At 49.0% G+C, this 22732-nt stretch overlaps 3 protein-coding genes across 3 annotated transcripts; all 3 read left to right on the plus strand.

Annotated features, from left to right (window-relative positions):
- Window positions 1-1740: 1740 nt before the first annotated feature.
- LOC121334446 lies at window positions 1741-6222 on the plus strand. The gene is made up of 6 exons (XM_041401597.1): window positions 1741-1870; window positions 3197-3534; window positions 3903-4032; window positions 4166-4259; window positions 5163-5313; window positions 6056-6222. Exons 2-6 carry the CDS (start codon window positions 3363-3365, stop codon window positions 6220-6222), a joined length of 714 nt encoding a protein of 237 aa, XP_041257531.1. The 5' UTR covers window positions 1741-1870; window positions 3197-3362.
- A 1123-nt stretch (window positions 6223-7345) lies between these two features.
- LOC121334519 lies at window positions 7346-15082 on the plus strand. The gene is made up of 13 exons (XM_041401747.1): window positions 7346-7408; window positions 8287-8409; window positions 8695-8850; window positions 9450-9503; window positions 9789-10006; window positions 10875-10951; window positions 11096-11206; window positions 11909-11995; window positions 12732-12839; window positions 13040-13161; window positions 13404-13526; window positions 14022-14064; window positions 14201-15082. Exons 2-13 carry the CDS (start codon window positions 8309-8311, stop codon window positions 14276-14278), a joined length of 1278 nt encoding a protein of 425 aa, XP_041257681.1. The 5' UTR covers window positions 7346-7408; window positions 8287-8308; the 3' UTR covers window positions 14279-15082.
- A 6712-nt stretch (window positions 15083-21794) lies between these two features.
- Window positions 21795-22390, plus strand: GNG13 (G protein subunit gamma 13). The gene is made up of 2 exons (XM_041401932.1): window positions 21795-21892; window positions 22285-22390. Exons 1-2 carry the CDS (start codon window positions 21795-21797, stop codon window positions 22388-22390), a joined length of 204 nt encoding a protein of 67 aa, XP_041257866.1.
- Window positions 22391-22732: the final 342 nt, after the last annotated feature.

Genomic DNA, 22732 nt, shown 5'->3' on the forward strand with positions numbered 1-22732 from the left:
ATGTCGCGACAGAAGGTGGCGATTGCGGTGAGGAAAAGCAGCAACACCTCTCCTCCTCCTCCTCCTCCAGCAGCTGTGGCTCGGAGCGAGCAGGTCCAGCAGGGCTGCCAGGGGAACAGCTCAAAATCACAGAATCAGGGAATATCCCGAGCTGGAAGGGACCCCACAGGGATCATCCAGTCCTGCACAGAACCATCCCCAAAAGTCGCATTTCCCTGGCGAGGATCCTGCAATGGGTCTCCTCTCTCCTGTGCTGGGTGCTTCTGAGTAAGGGAATGAATTATTGTGATTATCTGAATTATTGCGATTATCATGGAAATCTGGAATGGGTTGGGTCGGGAGGCACCTTCAAGACTGTCTCGTGAATTATTGTGGTTATCATGGAATGATCACAATTATGAATTACTGTGATTATCATGGAATTCTGGAATGGTTTGGGCTTGGAGGCACCTTCAAGAACATCTCATTATTGTGGTTATCATGGAATGATCACAGTTATGAATTAATGTGATTATCATGGAAATCTGGAATGGTTTGGGTTTGGAGGCACCTTCAAGACTGTCTCGTGAATTATTGTGATTATCATGGAATGAGAACCACAATTATGAATCATTGTGATTATCATGGAATGATCACAATTATGAGTTACTGTGATTATCATGGAATTCTGGAATGGTTTGGGCTTGGAGGCACCTTCAAGACGGTCTCATCCCAATCCCCTGAACAGACCAAATTCCCTCAGCTACCTCTCCTATGGTTCCACCTCAAAGTGCCACCTTTGGATGCTCTCCCATAGCTCAGTGTCTCATCTTTTGGTGACCAAAACTGCTCAACATACTCGAAGTGGGGCCAACCCCTGTGCAGAGTGTGGTGTTGTGGTCTTCACTAATGAAAAATGTAACTAATTATCTGTAAGAACCAATCAGGTCCTGGCAGAATGGGTGTGGGGGTTCTCAGTAATTAGATGAGCCATCGGTCTAAATGTGGCAACTAAATTGAAAAAAAAAAAAATTAGTCACTGGTGGAAAGGGTGTGGGGGTCGAAGTAATTGCAGGAGAAATGGGTGTTAATGTTTTTAGTAACGACACAATTTGAAAGAACCACTAATGTTCCGGAGGAATGCTTGTGAGGATTTAAGAACCTCAAACCGTTTGAAGGTCAGGACAAAACGTGCAGGCTTGATAGATTTGTGAGTATGAACTTCATCCAGAGCCAGTTTAAATCCAATATTAATGGGCGTACAACTGTGCTGGGGGATACATATGAAATGGGGAATATGTAGTATTTGGGACTGTACCTCCTTACTGCCTCGGCCAAGGGGGAAAAGAGCAGGGAAACGTGGTCGGGAAATGCGGATAAAAGGAAGCCGTGCCTTCCAAAAACTCCCGAGTGTCCCCACAGAGGTGTGGCGCAGTGGCCTCTCTCCGTTATCCGAAAGAAGTTGATTTTTGCAGGATGCTGTGTCTCTCGCTGGACACTGGCTCATCCCAGCAGCATTTCCCGCACAGCTTGTGGGGTGTGCAGGGGCCACCATGACACGGAGACAGACGGAGAGGGCGCTGCGCTGACGCCGATTTCGCGGAGAATAAAGCGTTTACTTAACGTTTTTCCTGAAAGAGTTATTTATTTAACGTGTGGCAGCCCCCAACCCGTGCCCTCAGCAAACATGGCAGCGCCCCTCAGCCCTCAGGGCCGCGGTGAGGGCGGAAGCGGCCGCGGGGCCCGGCCCGGAAGCGCTCGGGCCTTGAAAGAGTGGCGGGCGGCGGGAGCGGGAAAGCAAGCGCCGGGAATCCCGGGAAAACGCCGGGAATCCCGGGCAGAACGGCACGGCTGGAAGGGCTGAGCGGGCACCCGAGCTGCTTAGGGGGAGGTTGGTCGGCGGGGTGCGGTGTGGTTGTTGGGAGGGGGCGGTTGGGGCTGGGGGGGCGAGGGGCGTGAGGGGCGTGTGAGGCGTTGGGGGTGTCGGAGGGAGGGGAGAGGAGTGGAAATTAAAGGAAATTACTTTAAAGACCATCCAGATTCACCCCCCTGCCGTGGGCAAGTTCTGCTTCAGTTAAAACCCTTGCTAGATTTTCCTTAAGTGATTCTTGTTAGTGAGAAATTGCCTCGGAATCAGTGCTGAGATTTTTCCCTCCCTGGTGGCGTAACACCGTCACTTGTGGGGAGGGATGAGGAGGGGGATGTTGGGGTTTGGGAATGGGGATGTTGGGGTTTGGGAATGGGAAACGTGTGGCAGCCCCCAAGGTGGGAGGGGGAGATGTTGGAGTTTGGGAAGGGAGTGAAATGGGGGATATCAGAGTTTGGGAATGGGGATGTTGGGGTTTGGGAATGGGGTGAGATGGGGGATATCAGAGTTTGGGAGTGGGGATGTTGGAGTTTGGGAATGGAGTGAGATGGGAGATGTTGGAGTTTGGGAAGGGAGTGAAATGGGGGATATCAGAGTTTGGGAATGGGGATGTTGGAGTTTGGGAATGGAGTGAGATGGGAGATGTTGGAGTTTGGGAAGGAGTTGAGGTGGCAGATGTTTGAGTTTGGGAAGGAATTGAGGTGGGGAATACTGGAGTTTGGGGAAGGGGAGAGGCAGTAGCATTGTTCCAGTTTTTCCCGGTGTGGCTGGGTTAAAGGACAGCTGAATTGTTAATAGGAGTTGTTGTCGTGGAATTCTGGAACAATTTGGGATGGGAGGATCTTTAACAGCAAAATTCGGGGAGGATAAAAAACCCCTCCAGCACTACGTAGTGACAGTGAGTCAGGCTTTACTTTATTCTGGTCAGGATGTGCCACGGAAAATATTCCATATACAGATGGCTTTTTGCTGGACATGTTGCAGATTTATACACACAAAACCCAAAGCAATTCCCATCCATTGGCCCGAAATTTAATGTTCATCGTTTCCACCAGTCCAGTCCCACCACTTGCCGTGGGCAGGGACACCTTCCACTCAATCAGGATGCTCCAAGGAACATCCAGCCTGGCTTTGGGCACTCCCAGGGATCCAGGGGCAGCCACAGCTTCTCTGGGAACCTTTGCCAGGGCCTCCCCACACTCCCAGGATTTGTCCCAAAATCCCCTCTAACCCTTCCCTGTCAGTGGGAACTCATTCCCCTTCTCCTCATTCCACAGCCAGTCCCACCAGAAGAACAGCTCATCTCCTGTTTTCAAGTTTTTTCTTCTTTTTTCCTCTCCTTATTTTCAGGGATCTCTGAGCTCTGCATGGAAACTCCAGTGGGTTTTGAGGTTCTGAGTGCACTGAGGATGAAACATCTCTGTCTCTAGTGTAATTTACCCAGAAGAGAAGAAGAATTTGGGCCTCAGAGGAGTCTTTTTCTTCCCTTGTTGAAGGAAACACCTTAAAAGTACAAATGGACAGGCAGTGTTACCCTGGTGGCTGCCAGGTGGTTCCAGTTTGGAAGTTGGTGGCCATGTGGCCATCAGGAAAGGTGGAGGAGGAGGAGAATGTAATCCTGATCAGTGATGATGATGATGAAGAGGAGAGCACCCAAGGGAGTTCTGTCCTGTTTGTAGAGCCACAGGGTAAGAGCTGTTCCCTTGCTGCTGCTGGAGTTCCCTGAAAGATTTGGGGAATAAATGAATTAATTCTGTGTTATGCTTGAAATCTGTCCTTGTGCTGCACAAGTGAATAAAAGCAGGAGGAAATCCCCAGTTTGTTGGGATATCTTTGATGGCACTGCTTCAAAGGATGCTGCTGTGTGGTTTTCAAATACTTCAAACTGAGCTCAGGCTGGGCTTTTTCAGTGTCAGCTGGCTCCTTTTTGATTTGGTTTGGTAGTTCATGGAAGTTTTGTGTGCCATTCTGTCAGATCCCCCCAAAAAAAATGTTCAAAAAGTAAACCTCACTAATTTCTAACGCTGGTTTACACCTCGTGCTCTCTTTGCTGCAGAGAAGCCTTCCCTGCAAGAGAAGAAATCAGAAGAACTGGTGGATGAGGAGGGGGATTTAGTGGTCACCTACTGCAAACAAGCCAACGTGATGCCTCACGCCCGACACGACTGCACCACGCACCCCTTTGAGTATGTCCAGGGCTGGGCAATCCCCTTTGGGCTCCCCTCCTCCACGTTTACCTTTGTCACAGCTGCAGGCAGCAGTAGAGCTGGGTAAGGGTGTGATTTTTGCTAATTAACCTTCTGGTTTTCAACCTTGCAGGAGGAGAGAGAGTGATACTTGCTTCCCCCTTGGGGAAAATGCAGATATTTGTGACCAGTGCTACTGCTACATCTGTGACAAACTGGCTGCTGAGGTAAGGGCAGGGCACAGCCTGCAGGAGACAAAGCTGCATCAGATGGGAGCTTTAGCCAAGCCCTGCCTTAGGCTCAGATTTTTGGCAGCAGCTCTGCTCAGGTGACTGTGCCTAAATCACTCAGGCTCACGAGTTCTTAAGGTCAGGTCTAATATCAGATGAGTTATTTGTTGAATGGACAGGAGGGAGCAGAGAAAGGGCTTTTAACAATTATTTATTGCACAGGATAGAGCAAAGCAGGTTACATAAAGCAGTGCACAATAACAAGGTACCTGTACCAAAGCTGGCAATGAAATAGGATAGATTAGGAGTCAGTGATTCTACCCTCCCAGGAAAGAGTTAAGGGCTTTAAAAGAATAATACAGGAAATTTGATTAACAGCTCCTCATAACTACTCAAAGTGTGGTTCTGTTGGGGTTTATTTGTTGGAGTAAACATACATTTATTTATATGTCCTGTTTGCTTTGGGCACACAGTGCATTTTGTAAAACCAGATTACTCATTTTTTAATGAATTAGAGAAATGCCAGCTTTCTAGACTGTCCCCACTGGAGTTAGGAGTGGAGGGAATTGTGTGGGGATGCTTTATTTGCTTGGACCTTTTGTGAATTTCAGAAGACTTGGAGCTGTGGGCAAAGTTGGGGTGACCATGCAAAGACAGGGCTCTGTTTCCAGTTTCCATTGGGGAGGGTGCCAGCCCTGAGGCTCTCTGTGAGGGGCTCAGCAATGACAGGTAATCAATAAGGGACTTCTTTGAAATGATTGCCATGATACCAAATTGTTGCCTGTCAAAATATTTACTCAGGTGCAAGGAGGATAAAAGGAATTGGAGCCCCTCACTCAGTGCTGAGGGGAGAACACAAAAATCCAGCAACCTCTCCCTGTTTTGTATTTTCTGACACAGTGCCAGCTCTGGACAGTCCCTTCCCTGTGCCACTGCAATGCCCACAACAAGAGCAACTTCTGGAAGGCACAGAGGAACTTTGCCCTGGCTGGAGTCCTGGCCACCTTCAACCTGGAGCTGCTGGAGCTGGACACAGAGCTGCGGCACGGGGGTGGGTGCTCTGTCCTGGGGCTGCTCAGCTCCTGTCCTCTGTCCCCTCAGGGACCTGCTCAGGCTCTGCCCTGAATGCTCTGTCCCCTCAGGGACCTGCTCAGGTCCTGTCCTGAGTGCTCTGTCCCCAGGGACCTGCTCAGGCTCTGCCCTGAGTGCTCTGTTCCCAAAATCTGGGGCTGCTCATGCCCTGCCCTGGCTGCTCTGTCCCCAAAATCTGGGGCTGCTCAGGCCCTGCCCCGGGGAGCAGCTTGGCTGCTCCACTCCAATCCTTGGGGAGTTTTTAAGGAATAAATTGCTGTGCCTGCTTTCTTTTTCCATGCTTGGACCAGGGATGGGTTTGCAGGTACAGTTTCCTGCTTTCCTTCATCTGGGAGGATCATAGAATGGTTTGGGGTGGAATGGAGCTGGAAGATGGTCTCATTCCAGCCCCTTTCCTTGGGCAGGGACATCTCCCACTATCCCAGGGTGCTCCAAACCCCATCCAGCCTGGCCTTGGACACTTCAGGGCAGCCACAGCTTCTCTGGGCACCCTGTGCCAGGGCCTCCCCACCTTTCCAGGGAATAACTCCTTCCCAGTATCCCACCTAAATTTCCCTTCTTTCAGCAACAAAGCTTTCCTGACCAATAAAACTGGATGCAAACAATTTCCTAAATAATTTCACATGGGGAGCTTTCGTTTTTGATTTTGAAAAAAAACATGCAAAACTCATTGTGCAATTTTTATTTTTTTTTTGTCTTAGGAGATCTCCTAGAAAAATTCATCAGGGATCTTTCTGTAGCCTATAACAAATACCTGACAGGAGAAAGGATCTGTTCCCCACGACAGGAATGCTGCTGCCAGCCAAAATTGCCCCCGGGGCAGTGCAATCTCTGCAGCTCACGGAACATGGAGGTGGTGTACAAGTAAGTGACAACAGATTTGGGTTTGTCAGGGCAGCTTTGATTTATTTGATGAGTTGTAATCAAAACTGTGGTACCTGAGACAGCAAAAATAGAGGGGAGAGAACTTACAGTAACAATCCCAGCCCGGGCTGCAGCACAGCAAGAGTAACATGAACACGCTGAAGGACCAGTGGGATTTGGGGCAGGAGGGATTTGGGGGAAAAGAAGAGGTTGGATGTGAGAGGGAAAAGTTAAGCAGGAATGAGAGTTTGAGATGACTTAAAAATCCCTGCCGAGGGAAAGCCAGATTTAATATTAAACAACAAAGTTGGTTGGCAAGATTTGCTCCAGTGCTTACAGGAGAGTTTAGGCACAAGAAAGGAAAACAAGCAACAACAAAAGCCAACATAATCCAGGCATTCAGAAAAGGAAACGAACCGAGAACCACCGAGGGCAGTGTGGGACAAAAGGAACAGCAAAATGAAAAGGATCTCGCCTTAAAAGCTTAACAGCACTCCCACTTAATAGTGCTTTACATTATACCTTAAGCTTAACAATTCAACAAAGAAACAGCACTTACACCTAACTTAAGCTTAGTTTAAAACTTAACCTTAAGGATTTAAGGGGAATAACACTTTAACAGCATTTAACCTAACTTAGAACTTCGAAGTTAAACTCAGCAACTCAGCAAAACACTTCTCAACAGCGAACCTTAAGGATTTAAGGGGAATAACACTTTAACAGCATTTAACCGAACTTAGAACTTCGAAGTTACACTCAGCAACTCAGCAAAACCTCAACAGCACAAGGAGCTTTGTGGAAGCAGAACATTTTGGGGTTTGAATTCAGGGCTTTTGGTAAAAGAGAAGGAAATGATTTCTGGATTGGTTTGAAACAGCAGCTCCCTTGCAGTTCCTGCTGAGGAATGATCCAGGTTTGCAAGGAGCAGGCTGCTTTGTTAGCTGGGAATTTTTCACTGTCTTTTGCACTTCAGCACGTGTTTCAGTCTTTGCAGGAATGTTTTTCAGCATGCCAGCTTCCAAGATTTTTCCTTAAAAAGTGTTTTCCTCAACGGTTGAGTGCAAAGAAGGGGGAAAGGCAGGAAGGGGAGCCAGGCATTAATTAGTGTTGGTTTTTTCTAGGCTCAGGAGCTGTCAGAACCTTGGCCACACTGCTTCCCTAAGGATTGCTGTCCCATTTCTGTTCCAAAGGTGAGATTGGTTTCCTTGCTGGCTGCAGACTTTCTGCTGGCCTTTAAAATGTGTTTCAGGTGACAAATCCCCTGTTCAGTGGGAGTCCAGGGCAGGTTGTGGTTGTTCCACCAAGGTGTAAATAGTGGTTGGGAGAGGTCACAGCACAGCCTGGCAGGATTCCCCTGGGATGGAGCAAGAGAAGCTGCCCCAGAGGCTGGAGAATGAGGACACCCAGCTCCCTTGGCTTAATTCACTTCCCATTTTAGCTCTGTCCTTCACCTTTCCCCCCAAATTCACCTGCCACAGAAGGTTGATGAGTGAAGAATTCAATTCTTTCCAACCCAGTTCTATATTCTCACCATCTCTGGAACTAATGACAGGTACAACCCAAATCCTTCAGCAGCTCTCATTTTAAATTGCTCTTCTTGATTTTTTTAATTTCTGACTTGGAACAAAAAAGGGAAAAGTTTGTATTTAGCTCCCTGCCAAAATTTTGAAGAGTAAACTCTTCTTTTTTATCTCCACTTATCAATTAATACAGAAATGGCTCCAGAAATAGCAGGGAAGGTGCAGGAGCTTAGGCCCAGCACAGTTTGAAATGTTTGCTGTACACATTCCTTGGAGATCTTTGTTTTAAAGCTTAAACCTCACAGAACCTTGGTTTTAAAAATAACAGCACAGTAACAATTTTATTATTCACTACAAAACTTAAAGCAGAAATTCACATACAGATCCAAACAAAAAAAAAAAAAAAAAAAAAAAAAAAAAAAAAAAAAAAAACAAAAAAACAAAAACAAACTTGTGCAGTTTCCCATATGTTTAAAAAACACAGCTTGTTAGTAACTCACCTCATTTTAAAATACCCTTTTTCAATTATTTTTCTTTTCAAATCACAGGATTGTAACCCGACTTCAGAGGATGCTGGTGCTGTGTGACTTCCCAAAACTTCTGTATGACAAGTTTGTTGAGTTTTTCCAGTCCATCTCCCTTCCCTGCCACTGCTATGCCTTCTCAAACAGGTGACTTCTTGGGCCTCTGAGTATTCCCTTTGGATCCATTGCCTGTGGAATGTTCTTTCCCTGATAATAAAAGTGGGACCATTTTAGGAGAATATTTCAGCATTTGCTGCTTTCCCTGTTTGATGCCATGACTGAGCTGTTCTCCCTAAATTTATTTCCTTTCCCCCAGAACTGAGCTCTAAACCCCAAAACGTTTCATTAATCAAACTTCTCAATCCTTGAAGGAGCTAATTAATGATGTACACCAAAACACAGTTAAACATTATTTTATTTTTCTCCTTCCAGCTTGAATGTTTTGCCCTGGGACCACGTGTTACTGACCACAGTTTTAAAAGGCCAGAACATCACTGGGCAGAGGAGACAGAAGGGAAGGAAAACGTACCTGTGGGAAGCACTCCCTGTCGTGGAGGCTCGAGTGGAGAAACTGCTGGAGAAAAAGAAGTGAGATTGGTTTGGCTTTTTCACTTTGTGAACTCAGTTCTTACATTTTGACTGCTTCAAACTCCTGTATTTGGTATAATGGGGAAACACAAAACAAACTTCCTTTGGTAAGGTTTTTTTTTTTGTTTTGTTTTGTTTTTTCTTCTCAACAAGGCCAGAAGCTTTTTAAAGTTTCTCAAAGCCCTTTGAATGCCTCAGGACCAAAAAAAGATTGCTGGAGTGTCTCCATAAACTCTGCAGGTTTTACATGTTGATTTTCCAAGAAATTCCTCTTTGTCAAAGCCTGGCGAGTGGAAGGCAGCCAGAAGAGTCTGTTCTGGGTCTTCGGAGGGCTGTCCTCCAGAAAATCCAATATTCCAAAGAATCCAGTCCACTTAAAGAATCCAGCTGCAAGGCAACCTCTGCTTTTATTTTGCCAGAGCTGAGATAATCTGGGAATAACCTCTAGGAACTTCTTTCCAGTATTTCTGTCCTGCTGTGCAATGTCTCCTGCGTGGGAAGCTCTCCTGGTTTGCTTCTCTCACTGTAGGAAATGTTTGCCCTGTGCACAGTTCTGCACTTCCTGCCCCTTCCTTCTCACCTTGCTCTTCTCTCCCCAGGTACAGGGAAGTTGTTCGCTACCTGAGAGCTGTGAAATGCAATGAAAACCAAAGGTAAATGGCTTCTCCTTTTCCCTCTCTTTCCCCCTATTCCCCTCTCTTTCCTCCATTTCCTTTTCCCCTTCATTTTTCCTCCCTTACTTTTCCCCCTCTCTTTCCCCCCTCTTTTCCCCTATTCCCTTCTTTTTCCTCCCTTTCCTTTTCCCCTTCTTTTTCCTCCCTTGTTCATTTTCCCCTCTCTTCCCTCCCCTCTGTAATGGTCAAGCACAAGTAGATCTCTCCCAAATCCTACAAAAACCTCATCCAGATGAAAGCCAAACCTTCATTTCCTCTTGCCAGGCTCCGAGACCTTCGGGATCTGATCCCTTTCTACCTGTGCAAAACTGGGAATTTCCTGGATGCTGCCCACTCCCTGCTGTTCCCTGTGAACAGCCTGGCCTGCTGCTCTGCCTGCAGGATCACTCCCTGCCAGTTCAAGGTCTACCTCAAGATCTTCAGGACAGGCTGTGTTCCCTCTGGGAATGACATGCTGGACACAGGGCCCTGGGTTACAGCTGGCAAGTGTCACTTCTTCCTTCCTTCACTGGGAACTTCATTCCAGCTCTTCACTGGCAGTCAGAGGAGTGACATCCTGAGCCCAGCTGGGAATTGGGTGAGGGTGGGGAGGCCCCTGCATCCCTGGAAGTGTCCCAGGCAGGTTGGACAGGGCTTGGAGCACCCTGGGATAGAGGGAGGTGTTGGGTTGGAACTGGATGGGCTTTGAGGTTATTTCCACCCCAAACCATGAAAACACCAGGCAGGAAGGATGACTGTACTGGAGCATGGATTTATTCACTTCACTTACAACACTCATTTTGTCAGCTCATTTTCTGCTGAAAGCAAAGCAAGAGGAGCTATTCAAAGAAAATCCAAAGCCCTTCATTCCCTCCCAGCATCCCCACTGTCAGTGGGGGACTTGGCTGTATGTCTCAGCCATGACCTTGAGGAGAAAACCTCCTGATGGTAAATGTTTAATCATCAGAATCACGAGCTCAGCCTCTGATAATTGCCATCATCTGTCCTGGGCTTTGTCACTTCTCAGGGTGTCTTCTGCCACAAAAGATTTATTTGGGAGTTGTTCCCTACTGGCAGAATTCTTGGAAGTGTGAGATCCCTCAGTGGGGTGTGATGTCCACAGCAGACAGTTCCTCTGGGATCACCTGGCTCAGCCTGGATGGTGTCCAGACTTTGCAGCTTTCCAGAGCTCTGGTTTGTAGCTGATGTTTTTCTGTTCCACCACAAACCTGTGCAGAACAGCTGGAAACACTTGCTGGCTCTGCAGCAGCAGGTCTGGAACCAAGTGAACATCCTGGTGGTGTTCCTGCTCTGGAGTCATCTGGGGTGTGTAGGATCTGGGTTTGATTCTTTTCATTTCCATCCCTGCAGGCTCTCCCCTGAGGAACACTGTGCTAATTAAGCAGGCACTCAAACTGCTCTACAGCAGCAAGGCACTCTACAGGAATGTGAGTGAGGCCAAAATTCCCTCTTTTCTCCTGTTCCCACTCCTTGAGAGGGCAGGATTTACTCTGACCCCTTTTTTCCTCTGAATAATTCACCCCTCTGCCCAGATTTCACTTTGTAACACAAATGTGCTGTTGTTTTTTTAGGCCAAATGTTGGAGTTCCTTCATCACGATTTTGGGGAGCAGCAATATTTTGGAAAAGAGGGGGCACCTGCTTCCCTTACCCCTGGTAGAGCCCCCCCTTGGCTTCCAAGAGGTACCAAACAGTGCTGGGAGCTGGGAGAATCTCCTGGCTTGGCTTTGGACAAGATTCCTTTGGATGTGGGAATTGCTCCTTCTCCCAGATGCCAGAGTGAACTTCCAGTGCCTCGTCTGGTGCTCCTTTGCCAGGGTGGCTCTGCAGGGTGTGGGGGTTCAGGAATGTTGAAGGCAGCAGGAAATGGGTTCATTCTGCTCCCAGCTCAGGGCCTGGCACTGGTTCTGGCTCTGCTCGTGGTGAGATGGATCAGACCAGAAAGGGCCTGGACAGGGGGAATGGCTTCCCACTGCCAGAGGGCAGAGCCAGGTGGGAGATGGGGAAGGAATTCCTGGCTGGGAGGGTGGGCAGGCCCTGGCACAGGTGCCCAGAGCAGCTGGGGCTGCCCCTGGATCCCTGGCAGTGCCCAAGGCTAGGCTGGACAGGGCTTGGAGCACCCTGGGACAGTGGGAGGTGTCCCTGCCATGGCAGGGCTTGGACTGTGGTCATTTTTCCATCTCAGCCCTACAGAAATGAAGAGTTTTTGATAGGGTTTGGTTGGTGCTGCAGAGCCTCAATTCCCCTTGAGTGTGGTGTGGAATAGGCACCATCCTCTGCAGAAATGCTGAAGAAGTCACTGAAAAGCACATTAAACCCCCATTTCTGGTTTGGGATTTGTCTGGGGACGTTCTGCCATCCTTGTCCCTCACTGTCCCCTTGCAGAATGTGCTGGCAGCCAGTGGCAACTTCCTGGAGGATCTCAAGTCTGGAGTTAATGTCTCTTTGCCATCTGCTATTTTCTCTGGTCAGGTGAGTGATGACAACAAAGGAATTTCTCCCCAGCAGTGAAAAATGTTGGGTTATTAAGAAAAGCTTTCAAGAGAGGCCTGGAAGATTTTTTGGGGGGTGATTAACTTAAGATTAGCACAGTGAATTCTGGAGCAGATATGGAGGTAGAGAACTGAGGGTCTCTTCTGCCCTGCACATCTTCAGGCCAGGAGAAATCTTTATCCCTGTCCAAATTGATGGATTTATAAAGGAGGAGTGCTGGGAATAATTGATTGTGTCCTAACTTCTCCCAGGGTTTGGCTCAGACAGGACACTGGGGCTTCTCAAAACTCAGAATTGCCCAGAAGTTTTAAATTTCTTAAATTAAGGGTTTCAGGTATGTGAAACTTGTTTGAAGGTAGCAGGAAAAACATTCATATTCAATGCAGTCATCTAAGGGGCTGCCTTACTCTTTTTTGACTTTTTTTGGAGGAAATTTCAGTTTATTCTCCAAAGGTGTGACTCCTGAGCTGGATTTTTTTTCCCCTTTGATTCCCTATTTCTGCTCCTGTGTGAGATTTCACTTTTACGTGAACACTTTGAGAGCACCAGCAATAAAATCCCTGTTTATAACTCTTGATAAGGTTCTTGTGGATTTGTTGTGTGCCCTCCAAGCTCTCTGGCTGAACTGGCATAACTCAGTGCTGGTCTGAGTGGATAAATAAAGGGAAAGCAGCTGTTAAATCCATTTCTTTCCTTGTTTCTGTCTCTTGTGTAGCTGCACCACGAGGCTTCTCTCATCCTGGCAGTGCAGGCAGTGCAGCAGATGCTTTGTTGTGACCTTCCCCACTTGACTTCCTTCTTAGAGATAGTCCTGGCCTTTGGGGTGAGTCCTAGAAACTGATTCCTGTTCTCAGAGATGAAAACAAATCATGTTTAAAATCTCTGTGATGTTGAAAACACCATCCTGAAAGTTTTAGCCGCGTTTAATTTGACTCCGTTTCACCTTTATTCTTTTTTTCTTTTATTTATTTATTCTAAGGAACGATTAGCACTGAGGTTAAATCATCTTTTGTCTCGTGTTAGAAAAACTTCTGGGCTCTGAGGCTGTTGCTGGACCTGCTTTCCTGTGAGGAGCACACCCTGTGTGGCACTGCCAACCTGCTTTTGAGGGACCTGAGTCGGGAGGAAGGCACCGTGCTGAGAGTGTGAGTGCAGCCCTGCCCTGGGGGCCTTGGGAACGCAGCACAGGATGATGAGGGGTGCACAGCTGGGGTGAAATTCCCTCAGCATGGTTCTGGGGAGCAGGGATTTGCTGGGAGAGAGGGGGCAGCCTTATCCCCGGGGGTGCCTGGCTTGGCTTTGGATGGGATTCCAGTGGATGTGGGAATTGGCTCCTGCTCCCTGAGTGAACTTCCAGTGCCTCAGCCCTTGTGCTTTTGTTGTTCAGGTGGCAGAACCTTGGCCCCCAGTACGTGGGGGAGTTCCTGTGCCTCTTCCTGACCTGCAGACACAAGAGGATGCAATCTGTGGGGCTCTTCAGCCTCAACGTGGTCATAGAGAACCTGCATCTGTGAGTGAGTGGGGACTGCCCCAGGGCCCCCTGAAATAAATCCTGGGATTGTCCCACTGGGACTGCCCCAGGGCCACCTGAAATCCTGGGATTGTCTCACTGGGACTGCCCCAGGGCCCCCTGAAATCCTGGGATTGTCCCATTAGGAACTGCCCTAGAGCCACCTGAAATCCTGGGATTGTTCCATTAGGAACTGCCCTAGAGCCACCTGAAATCCTGGCATTGTCCCCCTAGAAAATACCCCAGAGCCACCTGAAATAAATCGTGGGATTGTCCCACTGGGAACTGCCCCAGGGCCACCTGAAATAAATCCTGGATTGTCCCACTGGGAACTGCCCCAGAGCCACCTGCAGATCCTGAGGTTCCCCCCAATCATTCTCCTGTAAATCTGGAAAACTGTTGGATTTCTGTGGGTTTTTGAGTCCTGCAAAGGCAGGAGTGGCTGCAGCTGTGGCCAGCTGGGAGGGACTGAGTGGGAATTTCTCTCTGTTGCAGATGTTCCTGGGCCAAGCAGCTCTGCACCTTTTTCCACGAGTCAGTGAGTATCCCAGGATTTGTGGGATTTAGCAGCAGAGCAGATCAATGATACCCCTTACCAATTAAATATTGAAATGGTTTTTGTATTTAAAAAAACATTCCTGAAGGGAATTAACTGTTTTTTTCTCTCTTCCCAGGGGTTGAGGCAGCTCCCCTTTGGCACCACAGTTCACCAGGAAGTTTCCAAGTTTGTCAGTGCTTTCCAGAAGCTCTGATTGGGATCAAATCCTCAGGAATATTTTCCAGTTGGTTTTTCATTTAACCAATCTCTTCCTGGAGAGTTCCTTGGGTTTGCTTTGGTTGTCACCTCCAGGAAGAGTTAGCTAAAAACTGACTTCCCTGGCTCTGGGGTGGGAGCAGAGCCACATTTTGGGCATTTCTTGCAGTTCCACATATTCAGGAGTTGTTGGAAGAGGCAGCAGGTTGGAATTGTTTCCAGAAACACGCATGGAGCAGCAAGCAGCAAAGAATTTTTCCTCCTGTTGGGACACAAACCTTGCAAGAGTCAACTGCTGAGAGCTTAAACCTGGAAAACAGGGAGCTGAGAACTCCCTCTGCAGCAGTTTGGGGTCAGGTGCTGTTTGCACAGCTCTGATTTTGGGTTTCATTGTAAACCAAGAGGCAGGAAGATAAAACTGAGCTTTATTTTCTTCCAACAACCCCAGTGTGGAGCAGTGGAGAGCTGATTTTATTTGGAAATAATCCAGCTTTCAGGCTGGGCCTTTATTTTCTGCTGAAAATAAGATTTAGATTGGTGCAGGTGGCTCTGTGCATTTCCCAAATCCTAATTCTGGGGGGAATTTGGAGTTCACTGACCTGGGCAGGTGAAAGAACTCTGGAGCCTGGGCTGGGCTCTGCCCTTTGGGATCCCCCTGTGGCCTGGGCAGGCAGGAAAACAAAACTCAGTGTGTGCCCAAGGGCACTTTGCACATTTCCACAGGGGGCTGGGGGCTTCTGCAGCTCTGCTTGTCCCAAAGTTCCCACCAAAAAATGCACCTGGGTGGAAATCTGACACCTTGTTCATTAAACTGTCCGTGTTACGTTGACATTTTGGGTGGTTTTTTTTTGGCTGGTTGCTTGGTTTGGGGTGGGATTTTTGGAGTTGGATTTTGTTTTGGGTTTGGTTTGGTTTTTTCTGGTTTTGGTTTCTTTGGGGTTATTTATATTGGGGTTTTTTTTAATTGGATTTTTTTTTGTTTTTTGAAGGTTGGATTTTTTTTTGCTTTGAGTTTATTTTTTTTTTTGCCTCTTTGGGTTTATTTTGCTGAGGGATTGGGTTTTTGGTTTTTTTTGGGAGGTTGATTTTTTAAGAAGGTGAGGATTTTGGCAAGGATTTGTGTTATTTTTAGGAAGCTGACAGATTTTGGGAGGTTGGGGGTTTTTAGGATGTTGGGGGTGGGGTTTTTTTGAAGTTGAGAGCGTTTTGGGGGGGTTTAGGGCTTTTTAGGAATTTTGAGGGTTTTTTTAGGAGGGATTTTGAGGGTTTAGGGGGTTTTTTTTGTGGAGTTAAGATTTTCCTTCGAGTGTTGGGTTTTTGGTTGGGTTTTTTTTGAGGTTTGAATTTTTGCCTGGGCCAGGCTGAGTCTCCTCCAGATCCCCCCATCCCAGAACCCCAGAGAGGGAGTGGGAGCAGATTTTGGGCAGGTGCTTTGTGTCCCCTTCCAGCCTGGATTTCTCCCCCTTGGCACAGGAAATCTGGGAAATCATTCCTGTGAGCAAACCCTTCTCCATTATTGATCCCTGCTCCGTTTTAATGCCTTGGAGCAGCCCTGTGGATCCTTTAGGTAATGATTTATTCTTTTATGGATGAGGAAAAAAACCTTTTCTGGAGCTCTGCACTTCCCTTTGGGCCTGGAGTGGTCCTGGAGGAAGGCTGAGCTCTGCTCCAGGTCAAATGGAGAGGGACAGAGCTCATTAAAAATGGAAAAGTGGCTTTTGGAGCAGGAGTGGGGCCCTGGAGCTGCCCCATCCCAGTGCTGGAGCACTCACAGCTCAGCAGGGCTGCCAAGGAAGGAGCAGAGCTGCAAGGAAGTGAGGGCACCAAAAATGGGATTTCACCTGGGAAGTGGTGAATTTCCCATGGAAAGTGGTGAGTTTCACCTGGAAAATTGTGAATTTCACATGGAAAGTGGTGAGTTTCACCTGGAAAATTGTGAATTTCACGTGGAAAATTGTGAATTTCACCTGGAAAGTTGTGAATTTCCCATGGAAGGTGGTGAATTTCACCTGGGAAATTGTGAATTTCCCATGGAAAGTGGTGAATTTCACCTGGGAAATTGTGAATTTCACCTGGAAAGTTATGAATTTCCCATGGAAAGTGGTGAATTTCACATGCAAAATTGTGAATTTCCCATGGGAAGTGGTGAATGTCCCCTGGAAAATTGTGAATTTCACGTGGAAAGTGGTGAACGTCCCCTGAAAAATTGTGAATTTCCCATGGAAAGTGGTGAGTTTCACCTGGAAAATTGTGAATTTCCCATGGAAAGTGGTGAATGTCCCCTGGAAAATTGTGAATTTCACCTGGAAAGTTATGAATTTCCCATGGAAAGTGGTGAATTTCACCTGGAAAGTGGTGAATTTCACCTGGGAAATGGTGAATTTCACCTGGAAATCATGAACAGGGACAGGAGGAGAGGGAACTCAGGCTCCCCCGGGTTGGATATTTGGGAAAATTCCTCGATGGAAGAGCTGGAAGGGGCTGCCCAGGGCAGGGACATCCCCGGGAGCGCTGGGGGCAGGAGCCAGTGTGGGCAGTGAGCAGGCAGGGATCCATCCGAGGTTGGATTTGGGGATCATGGAAGGGATTTTCCACCCTGAGCCTCCCCTGGCCCAGCCTGGGGCTGTTCCCTCTCCTGTCCCTGGTCACTTCCCTGCTGTCCCCTCCTGTCGGGGACTTGGCAGAGCCAAAAATCCCCCCTGATCCCCCCGAGCCCCTTCCTGGTGCTGCGCTCCCTGCCCCAGCCCCTTGTCCCTGTCCCTAAATCAGGCAGGGACAGCTCTGGGGAGCAGGGCTGAGTCCCTGCCCGGCTCCCCTGGGATCACGGGGACTTCTCCAGCTGCTCTCCCAGCCGGAAATCCCGGCTTTAATCCCGGGCCTGCGGAAATGCCAGGTTAACAGATGGCTCTGCTCGTGAGTACTGCAGAGCCCGGGGAGCCCCTTAATCTGCAAAAACCGGGGGGGCTGCACCCCAAATCCCTGGAATCACAGCCTGCTCCTGCCTGGGGAGTGGGATGGACCCCAAATCCCTGGAATCACAGCCTGCTCCTGCCTGGAGAGTGGGATGGACCCCAAATCCCTGGAATCACAGCCTGATCCTGCCTGGAGCATAGGACAGAACCCAAATCCATGGAATTACAGCCTGCTTCTGCCTGGAGCATGAGATGGACCCCAAAATCCCTGGAAAAACACCCTGCTCCTGCCTGGAGCATGGGATGAATCCCAAAATCCCTGGAATCACAGCCTGCTCCTGCCTGGAGAGTGGGATGGACCAAAATCCCTGGAATCACAGCCTGCTCCTGTCTGGGGAGTGGGATGGACCCCAAATCCCTGGAATCACAGCCTGCTCCTGCCTGGAGAGTGGGATGGACCCCAAATCCCTGGATGGAGCTGCATTCCCTGGGATCGGTGGCTCCTGAATCCCCTGCCCCGCTCAGCCCGGGAAATCCCGGGATTTCTCACTCGTCCTGGGTTTGGGATGGTCCCAAAGCTCAGCCTGGGTTTAGGATGTCCCAAAGCTCATTCCAGGTTTCAGATGTCCCAAAGCTCAGCCTGGGTTTGGAATGTCCCAAAGCTCATCCCAGGATTGGGATGTCCCAAAGCTCATTCCAGGTTTGGAATGTCCCAAAGCTCAGCCTGGGTTTGGAATGTCCCAAAGCTCATCCCAGGATTGGGATGTCCCAAAGCTCATTCCAGGTTTGGAATGTCCCAAAGCTCAGCCTGGGTTTGGAATGTCCCAAAGCTCATCCCTGGGGAGTGGGATGGACCCCAAATCCCTGGAATCACAGCCTGCTCCTGCCTGGGAAGTGGGATGGACCCCAAATCCCTGGAATCACAGCCTGATCCTGTCTGGGGAATGGGATGGACCCCAAATCCCTGGAATCACAGCCTGCTCCTGCCTGGGAAGTGGGATGGACCCCAAATCCCTGGAATCACAGCCTGCTCCTGTCTGGGGAGTGGAATGGACCCCAAAATCCCTGGAATCACAGCCTGCTCCTGCCTGGAGCATGGGATGGACCCCAAAATCCCTGGATGGAGCTGCATCCCCTGGGATCGGTGGCTCCTGAATCCCCTGCCCCACTCAGCCCGGGAAATCCCGGGAATCCTCACCCGTCCTGGGTTTGGGATGGTCCCAAAGCTCATCCCTGGTTTGAAATGTCCCAAAGCTCAGCCTGGGTTTGGGATGGTCCCAAAGCTCATTCCAGGTTTGGGATGTCCCAAAGCTCATCCCGGTTTCTGCCTGCAGGGCTGGAGGGGAGCCCAGGGCACCATCCTGCTCTGGCACGTCAGAGGGACACAGAAAAGCCATCATTTAAAATAGATTTTAAATATTTAATGTATCTATTTCCAGTATATGTTCTGTAAGATGCCTCTCTCAGGAAGCCTTTAAATTTTTATTTTTATTTTTAAAAATAATTTTAATTTTTTCTTTATTTTTAAAATATATTAATCTTTTTTTTATTTTTATATTTTTATATTCTTTCTTTTTATTTTTATATTTATTTTACTATTAGTATTTATTGTCATCAATTTTATTTTCTATAACTATTTATATAATAGCATGCTAATTCTAAATATTTATATAATTGATATATGTGTGTCTATTATTTATATCTTTATATTTTCCTATTTTATGTTTTATATATTTATTTTTATATTTATATCTATTTTGTGTATATATATTTATATTTTATATATAGACACATAAATGTAAGCATGCACGTGTATGTGTGCATATTATGTATTCTATACATTATTGGTTACCCATAACGCCTAAAAATTAATAAATCTGATCTAGAAATTGTATCCTATCTCCATAAACATATATGTGTAATATGAATTTATTTTCCACTGCAATTTGATAAGGATTAAAATATAGATTTGATTTTATATCTAATTCGGTATGTGTAAATATATTTTTATATATACACACGTGCACTCTCTTGTCTTTGTGTATATATATTAGACATAATTTATTTTTTTATTATTTATAAAATCGTGGCCCTGGATGGTCTTTAAGGTTCTTACCAACCCAAACCATTCCATGATTTTCTTCTATATATATATATTTTTAAAATTAAATATATATGTATATATTCTACTATATAATACCTTTATAATATTATTTATTCTGTCACATATTTATAATATTTATTCTATTTATATATTATATTTAATCTTAAATATAAATGATAATGTTTTTAATATTTTTATAATTTTATATTTCTATCTGGCCTTCATCTCCTCTGTCCCCCAGGGAATTCTCTCCCTCAGGAAGAGGGGATGGCTCCAGCCCCGGTTTTTGGGGAGGGACAAGCCCAGCCCAGCCCAGGTGTGATGCAGAGACACAAGATCCAATATTCAATCCAAATTTAAATCCCTATTCAATATTAATAAAATATCAAACCCATATATTAATATTAACCCGATATTAAATCCATATTGATATGATTTTTATGTCTATAAATATTCTATAAATATTTATCCCCCGGGGAAGGAGGAGCCCTGGGCTGGGCTTTGCTTTGTGCAAACCTTGTTTGTTTTATTTTTTTAAGCCACAACTTTTACCCCAAGTTCACTTTCAATGCCTGAACGAAGGTGTGGGGGTCACACCTCTGCTTTTCCATGGATTATTTTGGCTTTAATCAGCTCCAGCTGTCCCGGGCCTTTTGTCCTTCCCCACAAATCCCTCATCAATAATTGTGATTAATAATTCTGATTATTGGTGACGCTGCCCTTCCACCCACCAGATGTTCTGTCTCAGCTGCTCCCTTCTGCTGCTTATCCTTTTATTTTCCACTTTTTGAGTCATTCCCGGCCTCTCCAACTGCTCCAGCACCGGGAAGGGGAAAAGCCACAAAATCCAGAGGGGAGCAGAGCGGGAAAGGGATGAGGGGAGGATGAGGGAGGGGATGGGGAAAGAGATGAGCAAGAGATGAGGGAAGGGATGAAGGAAGGGATGAAGGCAGGCATCAGGGCAGGGATGCAGGAAGGGATGAGAAAAGGGATCCTAGCAGGGATGAGGGAAGGGATGAGGCAGCCGGGATAACCCCGATTCCAAAGCCCGGCCGGGATAACCCCAATTCCAGACCCGGCCGGGATAACCCCGGTTCCAAAGCCCGGCCGGGATAACCCCGATTCCAGACCCAGCTGGGATAACCCCAATTCCAGAGCCCGGCCGGGATAACCCCGATTCCAAAGCCCGGCCGGGATACCCCCGGTTCCAGAGCCCAGCCGGGATAACCCCGGTTCCAGAGCCCGCCGGGATAACCCCTCTTCCAGACCCGGCCTGGATAACCCCGATTCCAGGGGGAGCAGCCGGGATAACCCCGGTTCCAGACCCGGCCGGGATAACCCCAATTCCAGAGCCCGGCCGGGATAACCGCGGTTCCAGAGCCCGGCCGGGATAACCCCAATTCCAAAGGGGGCAGCCGGGATAACCCCAATTCCAGAGGGGGCAGCCGGGATAACCCCGGTTCCAGACCCGGCCGGGATAACCCCAATTCCAAAGCCCGGCCGGGATACCCCCGGTTCCAGACCCGGCCGGGTGCCGGGAGCTGCCTCCATCCCGGGCGCTCCAGCGTTGCCGAATCCCCCGGGAGCGGCGGGGGGAGGACGCTGCCGCGATCCCCCCGCACCAGGCGTGCACGACCAGATTATCCCGAGCCTTTGGCACCGCCGGGAGCCGGGAGCGCTGCGGGAGGAGCTGGGCAAGGCCAGGCTGCAGCCGCGGCCCCTTTTCTCTGCTGCCGGCATTCCCAAACCAGGTGGGAGCGGGAGGCGCTGGGGATGTGCGGGATGGGGGCCGGGGAAGGGGCTGATCCCGCTCCCGGTGCAGCTCCCGGGATGCCAGGCTGGGATGGAGCCGTGCCCTCGGCAGGGTTTCACCCTCCCGGCGCCTCCAGCCCGTTCTCCCGGAGCCGGGGCACCCCCGGGGGTCGTGGCTGGGCTTGGGGACAGGGGAATGTCTCCTTGTGCCACCAGGTTTTGGGGTGGCACGGGGGCCACCCCGCGGTGGGCGCTGCTCGAGCCCCCTCAGCGGCCGTGCCTCAGTTTCCCCATCACGCCCGTCCTCCCCCAGGGTCACTGCTGGGGGGCAATGGGGTGGGGGGTGCACAGGGGTTTGCTCTGCTCCCCAAATCTGTGCTGGCCGCCCCCTGAGCCGTTTCCAGCCCCCTTCAGAGCCGTGGCCAGGCAGGACAAGGACAAGCAGCCCCTTCCCAAACAGCCCCGGGCTGCTCTTGGCTGCTCCCCGCCCAAATTTCAGTCAAATCTGCCTCAGTCCCTGTGTTTTGCATGAGAAGGGCACCGGGCAGCCTTTGCCTCCACCAAAACAAACCCAAAAAAGGCTCCCGGAGCCCTTGCCTGCTCCTCTGTGGGCTTGGAAACCTCCCCACATCCTGGGACACGTTGTCCCCATCCTGGGGGAGCCTTTGGGGTGCAGTTGAGGGGTCAGGGCAGGACAAGGCACCAAAATCCCCGTTCGCAGCCCAACGGAGCCCTCGGAGAGCGCCATGGACGAGTGGGATCTCCCACAATGGAAAAAAGAGGTGGAAAGCCTCAAGTACCAGCTGGCCTACAAGAGGGAGATGTCCTCCAAGACCATACCTGAGTGAGTGGGGGTTCCCTTCCCTTCCCTTCCCTTCCCTTCCCTGTGCCCCCACGAGCAGAACCCAGCCCCCTTTTCCCCCCTCAGCTCCCCAGGGATGAGATTTTCCCTTTCTGGGTCTCCAAGCCCCAGGGTCAGAACCCCCCCCGGTGTCCCCAAGCCCCCTCCAGCTGTCCAGACTCTGGGGGTGCCAGGATGTGGTGGCACCATGGGTGCAGATCCCCCCTTCCCAGAACTTCCCAAAGCTCAAAACACTTTAAATCACCGATGGCTCTGTTCCCTGCCTGCTTTGTCACAGAGCTGGGGACACCCCCATGTCCCCCCACCCGAGCAGGATTTCCCCTGAGCCCCCACCCCCCCCGGGGCTGTGCCCACCCTCCCTCCCCTCCCTGCAGGTTCGTGAAGTGGATCGAGGACGGGATTCCCGAGGATCCCTTCCTGAACCCGGAGCTGATGAAGAACAACCCCTGGGTGGAGAAAGGCAAATGCATCATCCTCTGAGGCTGGCTCCCCCCTGCAGGGGGCTCGGCCTGCCCGAGCTCCAGTTCCAACACCAGAACCCGAGCAGAACCCTGCCCTCACCTCCTTCCTCCTCTGGTAGCTGTAGAAGGGGTTTTAGAAACAGGGGGACACGGGGGAACCCCCAGGATGGAGCAGCAAAAGCTGCTCCAGGGCTTCGCTGCAGCTTCATCTCTCACTGCTGCCACCCGAAAAAGGCAGATTTATGCAACTTGTAAAGAAGCTTTTTATAAAACCCGCCGTTTTTAGTGATTTTAGATACTTTAGATACTTTTAGAATCTGACACCTCGAGGTTTATGACTGAAATAAACAGAGCAATACTT

This window comes from Onychostruthus taczanowskii, unplaced genomic scaffold (genome assembly GCF_017590055.1).
Source record: "Onychostruthus taczanowskii isolate IOZ18803 unplaced genomic scaffold, ASM1759005v1 scaffold19, whole genome shotgun sequence".
Classification (NCBI taxonomy): Eukaryota; Metazoa; Chordata; class Aves; order Passeriformes; family Passeridae; genus Onychostruthus; species Onychostruthus taczanowskii.